This window comes from Juglans microcarpa x Juglans regia, chromosome 7S (genome assembly GCF_004785595.1).
Source record: "Juglans microcarpa x Juglans regia isolate MS1-56 chromosome 7S, Jm3101_v1.0, whole genome shotgun sequence".
Taxonomy (NCBI): Eukaryota; Viridiplantae; Streptophyta; class Magnoliopsida; order Fagales; family Juglandaceae; genus Juglans; species Juglans microcarpa x Juglans regia.
The window spans coordinates 2,538,326-2,546,101 of NC_054607.1; the positions used below are offsets into that span (position 1 = coordinate 2,538,326).

The following is a 7,776-nucleotide window of genomic DNA, read 5'->3' on the forward strand; positions in this document are numbered from 1 at the left end:
GGTTTGCATTTCAAGCAATTGGTAATTAAGGGCTCGTTTGTTTTTAGAGATGAGATGAGATGAGATGAGATGAGATTAGATTTAAAAAGTTAAATAAAATATTGTTAAAATATATTTTTTAATATTATTTTTGTTTTGGAATTTAAAAAAATTAAATTATTTATTTTATTTTGTGTAAATATTTAAAAAAGTTGTAATGACGAAATGAGATGAGATAAGATGTTTTTGAAAACAAACGAGGCTAAATATCTACGACAGAAAACAAGACTAGCTACGTAAACTATAGATCATAGACAGACAGAACACTAGCGCAGGCATGCATGCATGCATTATAAAATTGGAGCTGAGAGGTAAACATAAAAGTGACTGAGAAAGCGACATTATTAGATGGGTAATGATTCATAGACCTACGTCACAAGAAACTAAATAAATCACTTCTAGGAGGGATTATTTTCAAAGAATTCACCCTAATCTACAGAGGTTGTGAAGGGTTTGCAAACTAAATGAATCGAGTCGAATTCGAATAAGGATACTTGAGCTCTATTAGTAGATTTTCTAGTTTGAATTGGACTCGCTAACTATTATTGTTATTCAAGCTCGGTTCGAGTTCAACTAAAGATAAACAAACAAGTCGAAGTCTAATACTAATTAGTTTTTTTGTTTCAAATGTTGCAAATAATTAACTATAAAAGGGTGTATTATATTTATTTTCTTATGAGTAAAGTCTTTTTATTTGTGCATTGAAAGTAATGGCAAAGGCTGGAGGAGTGAGTATCTTTTTTATTTTATTTGGATAAAACTATTTTGCCGCTCCACTTTGCCCGTTCCATTTGATCGCTGATCAAAAATAATTTTTTTTACTTAGTAATTAAGGAAATAATTTTAAATATATTGATGTATTTTTTTATTTTTTAAAAATATTTAAATATATTAAAAAATATAAAAAAAAATTACTAGACGGTACGCCCAGCGGCCCACTCTTTTATTTTTATCAGTCATACCAATTTTCTGTTCATGGATGGGTGATCTGGGCCTAAGAGTTTGGATCTAGGACCCATTTGTGCTGGGCTTAGGTTTTATTATGCACGGCACCTTTTATCAATATGGGTTGTTAGTCCCCTTGTGAAGCCGATCAACTTGGGCTTTATACTCATTTGATTTTGTATTGAGAGAATTGTTGTTTTGCATATTTTTTTTAAGAAATAATATTTACAGTCGTTAAGTTTTTAAGTGTCGCTCATTAATTTTTTTAAAAAATAAATAAATATAAAATTTATATAAAAATAATAATTTTTTAATAATAAATTTCACTTTTTTTAATATGATGCTCTTGTCTAGAAGATTGGAAAAGCTATAAAAAAAATTCCAAAAGTGTTTATTTTTTGCACATTTCATCCCTATATTTTTCTCTTGCCCAACCTCTTTTTTTTTTCGTTCTAATTTTAGTTTGATCATTGTTGAGACCTAAGAATATTCCATTTTGGTTTTTTTTCCTTCAAAAAATGGGATTTCTAAAATTTATTTTTTAAAAAATATATTTATATTTAAAAAAATTCTATCCACCACCATTTTAATCACCCTTATCTCATCATCCCTTTTAATGTATCACTCTATGCCTCATGGCTGTACATCCGATAAAAATTTCTATAAATTGATGAAAATTTGTATTAATTATATAATTAATTGGATTTTTATTACAAAAGAAGAGAAAATACGTGGACATAAGGGTATGTTTGAAATTGCGTTAAAGCTTGGGGGATAAAGTTGTCAAAAGAAATGTTTAAAAGATTGGAAAGAAACGTAAGCAATGCCTGAAAATACATTCAAGGCGGACAGACAGACTCTAGAAGTTAGGGGAGCTGGCCTGTGGCTGGTGTGGCCTCCTTTAATGCTACTCTACGGTGAACGGTTGCCAAATTTGTTCACTTTGGCCAATCAAATTTTACTTCATTTTTTTAATTAAAAAAAACAAATAAATTCAATCAAACTTGTATTAATATTTAAATTAATACTATATTTAATTGTAGAGTGTGTAAATATCGTAATTCATTTTAAAAAATAATATTAGCACATATGTTTTCTCTAATAATTAATTTTTATTATTTTCTATTATATCTTAATTATTTTAAAAAATTAAATGAAATTAGTCAAGTGACACGTCAACTTATATATTTAACGATAAAATCAATAAAACTATCATTTACACGGCGAAATCTCATTGGCTAGAATATCATAGTTGACCAACGTAACCGGAGAGGGAGGCCAAATTGATTAATAAATAGAGAGAGATGAATCGCCCAAAGTACAATCTTTGGATCACCATTATCATTATCAACTGATTCAAGTCTTATCTACAGAGAAAAGAACTCTTCGAAACTGTTTCTTCGTGTTTTCCATTTTTACGCCTTCGGGTCCGATCTTTGCGTAAGTTGTTCTTCTGCGTTTGTCCTCGACACACTTTCTCTGTCTTTTGATTTCTGCAGAAAGGTGCAAAAAAAATTTTGTTCATGTTTTAGTTCTTAAGTCAAGCAGACGTATTAGGCTCGAAGCTTTTGGGTTTTTGATTGTGATTGAAGCTTTTATTGCTTTCTTCTTTCTTTTTGTCATGGAAATTTCTACTGGGTTTATCTGAATTCGATTTTGTTGATTTTTGTTATCCAGGAAATTCACCCCCCCCCCCCCCGGGGATTTCTTTGTTCTTGTTATCCAGTAAATTGAAGGAGAATGGCTAAGAGCGTATTCAAGCAAGAGCATGACTTGGGTACGTATTAAGATTTTGGGGTTGTATAAAATAATTATTATATCTCAGATTATTTGTTTATTAAACCATTTAACCAACTACTGTTAATTTCTATACCTGTGATATCAATTGCATTAATTCATGGTTCCTTTATCTGCAGAGAAGAGGCGTGCTGAAGCTGCAAGAATTAGGGAGAAATACCCTGATAGAATTCCGGTGAGAATATGAAATCCACTTTGGCATTTAGGCCTGGTTTGTTTTCAAGACTAAAACTCAAAATTTTAAAAACCTCCCATCTCATCTGACAACTTTTCTAAATTTTCACATAAAATAAAATAAAATTTTAATTTTTTTAAATCTCAAAACAAAAATAATATTAAAAAATATATTCTAAAAATATTTTATTCAATTTTTTAACTTTAATCTCATCTCATCTTTGAAAACAAACGAGTTAATAATGTGTCTAATTTGATCCGAATTGGACCTTCCCATTTGAATAAAGAAATGAAGAGGATTTTTTTTTTTTTTTCTCCCACTCTGGAATATTAGTTCTAAATTTTAGTGAGCACACGGTTTCTCATTTTACTCTTTCAATTTGGCATAGCGATTTAGGCTGGTAAAGTTTGACTTTTTTGTTTATTAGGACTAGTTTACATGCTTAGTTTTTATTTTCTTTTTCTTTTTGTTGGGGGGATTTGATTGACATTCTTAATTTCCAACTGCCAATATATTTCTTTTTGATTCTGTGCTCAAAATTCTACCTGGTTCGTCTAAACTGAGTTTTGTCACATGATGAATTCATTCGATAGGAATAAGGTACGAACTTCTCGATCTAGTGAGGCTTTGTCTTTGGCTTCAAGATATGATCCTATGGCGCTTGAAATGAAAGGCAAAGAACCATGCGGCTGACCAAATACATGAATGCTCATTATATTATTAAACTTAGTATACTTCCTGTGTACTTGGTAATAAAATCTCTTATTAATTATCAAAAAATATATATTATTAAACTTATCTAGACTCCTAAGAACCTGTTACTTGGGGAAATTTTGATTACATAGAAATTGAGGATTCTTGATATATATATTGTTATTGATATGAAGTTCTATTGCAAGCGGTTGGTCCAACTATTTTTATGTTTTTGTTGGAGACTGGAGGGATGCAGTCAGTAGATTTCTTTTGCAAAAACCTCAGCAATATCCACTTAATTTTAGTGGGTCTCCTATTAGCATATCGGTAGTAGGTTTGTTTGATATATAGAAATGCAGCAAGCACGTGTTTGGAGGGAGAGGGGAGGATAATATGGGGGGATGGGCGGCGGTGGGGGGGAGAAGAGATGGAAAAATGATCCCTTTCTTTTTTTGAAAGTTTTAAGAATTACTAGGAAGGGAGAGGAGAACAGGGCAAGACGATCACTCTTCTTCTCAGGCTGCATGGTGTGATAAGAGCTTCTTTAGATATTTCTGAATGTTGTTAAATGGGTGAGAGCTGAAAGGGAAGAATAGAAGAACTAATTAAGCTGGGTATCCTCTCTCTTCAAATTCCGTATTCCTCCAATTTGGAATTGAAAAGGATGGTATCCCTCCAAATCCTTTGCCTTCCCAAAAACCTCTCCATCCCTATGTAATGTTAGTGTTAGATTTTGTCTCCAATTCTTAATGAAGTGAGTGCTTGCTTCCATGCTAAATGTTTTTCTAGTAATTTGTAACACCCCATTCCCCAGGGTTAAGAATAATGTTAGTTTTTTAAAGAGAGCTGCTACAAGGAAGCCCCCTATATAGCACAAAATGCACGAATGGTGCCAAGTTGGATAAGTACAGGAAAAACAAAATAAAACAATAAAAAGTCAAAACGGATTGAAGGAAGCTTCTTTTATACGTTTTGCTTTTCTCCCTCCTCTGTATCTCTTGTTCATCCTCCCGCCCAGCTTCACAAAAACAAATAAATAAAACTTCTCTTGTCCTGCGCTAACAATTCTTCCATCCACAGCATTGCAGCATTTCTCTTCTCTTGGGTAAAATACGTGTGTAAGTAATCTGTGAACATTTTTTTTTTTGGACAATCCGAGATTATTCTCTTTGCATTTTATCTTCATTTGTTTATGTAATTGTGATTTTTAACTAAATTGACAGCATCCATTTTATCTTCATTTGTATGTGTATACTTTAGGCCTTCTACAACTTAAAAAAAATTTGAAAAAGAAAAATGTAGAGCAGCAGCCATGGCCAAGATTTGCAGTGTTTTTTCTTCTTAAAGAAATCATTTTTATGTACATCCTCGAATTTTTCTTAAAGATTTGCACTATTGAATAAAAGTCATGCACTCAAGAAGACAAAACAAGAAAATGAACTGCATTACATAAAGATTTTTTCAGTTCGGTTTTTCAAGTTGCATTACATTAAGCTTAACTTCTTTGCCTCAAGAAATTCTTTTATTTTCAGTTGCCAGAAAAAAAGTTTTTTTCAGTCATTTTGCTTATTCAAACACGGATTGGTGCTGTTGTACAGCTAGGCATGCAGAATTTATCTTTTTGCTGCAAATGAGTTCATTGATGCCTGAAGTGTTTGACCCTTGGTCTCTGGCACCAACTTCGCCACGAACACAATGGTTAAGCCACAAATGATTGAAAAAATGAAGAATGTTCCTGTCAAAAATTAATTGAAATTAATAGTAGTACAAACATAAAATAAATAGTAAGAGTGATGAGTACTGTAGTTTGGTCGACCAAAACGACAGGTAATGGGAATTTAGTTAATAACAACGACAGGATTTTTTTATGTAAGGGTAAATGAGTTTTCAGACTGCTGACATAGGTTTCGTGCTTTTCGTGCCTCCTCCCGTTCGTGCGTTCTAGCATTTTTCATTTTTAAAAAATCTAGGCGAGCCAAGGTGCTATTAACTTTGCCTTTAATTGTTTTGTTTTAAAATATTTAATGAAGCACCAGGTATAAAAGCTTTTTTGAAATCTGTAAATATTGGATCAGGTTGTTACATATTTGCACCTAGAGAAGCTTTTTTCAGGTTTTGAAATCAAATCTCACATCCAGTGTTCTCTTTTTGTTTTGCATGTTTTATTAAATTATTGTATTTTTCTAAGAAGTTAAACTGCATTTAAGTGGCTAGGATATAAGCTTTTGTTCTTGGTGTCTTTTGTGAATTCCTACGGCATACAAGTTTCATAATCAAATGCCTTGTCTGCAATGCTGTGTGTGAGATTATGAACACTTGCTTTTCCAGGTGATAAACTATTTTCCGTGTACTATTCACATCATGATGGAGGAAGTTTGACTGTGTCAGATTGATATTTTTATTTCCTTTTTATGTACAAACATTTTGGGTGTTTCCACCCCATAAAGTTTCTTCTGGAATTGAAGTTGCTCATATAATTATACGTTTTATACTTGAAAATCTGATCAATTGATATGCATCAGGCTCTTGTAATCTAGTATGTAGCTGATACTTCAATTTTCACTAATGTGCTAATTGAGATAAATATTGTAACTGTTCATAACCTCCTTTTAAATAGGAATTTATTTTGCAAAATAGTGCTTGGACAAGTCTACTAATTTTTTACCGGCTTAGTGTGTCATTTGTAATCATATAAGAATCATTTGATGCTCTCTTTGTACTCATATTGTGACTCTATTGATAGTTGCTTTTATGCTTCTGAAGGTGATTGTGGAGAAGGCTGAGAGGAGTGATATTCCCAACATTGACAAGAAAAAGTGAGTTCAAGTTCTGTCACTAAGGATGATTAGCTGTTAGCTATAAATGACTGCCCTGTGGTTCATGCTTTGCTCTGTGCTCCCCTGATTCCTCTCCTAGAACTGCTAGAAACAAAGAACCTTTTTTGATGACACATTTCTTTCCTTCCCCGTCAAGTCTCTGTTTAGCCTTCAAATAGAGACAAAAATAAGTATTGAACGCGAAAATGAGGGCACATTGTCTCGAACACCATTTTAGTGCGTGTGTTTGCTTGAAAGTTATGATGACCTATGTATTAATGACAATTTACAAATTTACAGATACCTTGTCCCGGCAGACCTGACAGTGGGCCAATTCGTCTATGTAATCCGGAAGAGAATTAAACTGAGTGCAGAAAAGGCAATCTTTATATTTGTGGACAATGTCCTCCCACCAACAGGTAACCCGGCAGTTCAATTTTATGAGTCCTGTACGCCCTCGTGATGCTAGATTTTAATTTCCTTACTAACACCGATTTATTTCAAGAAGATAATTGTTTGAAGTGGCTATATTGTATTAATCATTCAAACTAAGCAGCACTGATGTTGATTAGATATGTGCAGGAGCTATAATGTCTACCATCTACGATGAAAAGAAGGATGAAGATGGATTTCTCTATGTTACTTACAGTGGAGAAAACACATTTGGGTGACAGATAGAAGCCCCCGTTTCCGCTGTGGTTGGTTTCCTGCCATTGATTGATACAGGCATCGTGCCAAATGTATGTACCTGTTCTGTGTCCACTTGTGCAGTTCTACTTTGTAAACAATCTCTATGATGCTTTTCCATTGCTGTATAACGTTCCTTTTCCAATTGCATGCACTCTTCAATGATGTTACTGGGAAGCAATATATAATATTCTGAATTGTATAGAAATTAAACAAAGCCATGCATTCATCTTTACTCCTCTTTTTTGCTTGAAAAAACAGCAGTATTCTATGTAGAACGGCATACTTGGAGTTGTAACTTTATAAATGGGGACTTTTTTCTTCTTTCAAAGAAATCGCGTAACAAGGAGATTTGCCCAGAAATTGTCACAGTAGTTGGGTTATCCTTTGCCTGAAAATTGATTGAAAGTTCGGAAAAATGTGTAGCATGAAGAATTATTCTTCGTTGAACACTAACGATAACGACTTCTTAATTCCCTTTGTTAACCAAATTTTCCCCGATGCCGAGATATTCCTTCTGCGCGCTATGCAATATCCTTTATAGAGAGGATGAAAAACATGGATCTTTTGCCATGGAAAAAACAATAAGGTCACATGACGTTCTTATGGCGGGGGTCAACAAGG

At 33.0% G+C, this 7,776-nt stretch overlaps 1 protein-coding gene across 2 annotated transcripts; it reads left to right on the plus strand.

The window, feature by feature from the left end:
* The first annotated feature begins 2,237 nt into the window (after positions 1–2,237).
* On the plus strand, positions 2,238–7,369 carry LOC121241367 (autophagy-related protein 8f). 2 transcript variants are annotated; one of them, XM_041139104.1, is made up of 6 exons: positions 2,238–2,424; positions 2,711–2,761; positions 2,901–2,956; positions 6,413–6,465; positions 6,766–6,884; positions 7,048–7,369. In XM_041139104.1, the coding sequence occupies exons 2-6, from the start codon at positions 2,725–2,727 to the stop codon at positions 7,134–7,136; spliced, it is 354 nt and encodes a 117-aa protein (XP_040995038.1). In that variant the 5' UTR covers positions 2,238–2,424; positions 2,711–2,724; the 3' UTR covers positions 7,137–7,369. The 2 variants fall into 2 exon arrangements, with proteins under 2 accessions (XP_040995038.1, XP_040995039.1); XM_041139105.1 differs by having other exon boundaries at positions 2,276–2,424; positions 2,662–2,761.
* The last annotated feature ends 407 nt before the right edge of the window (positions 7,370–7,776 follow it).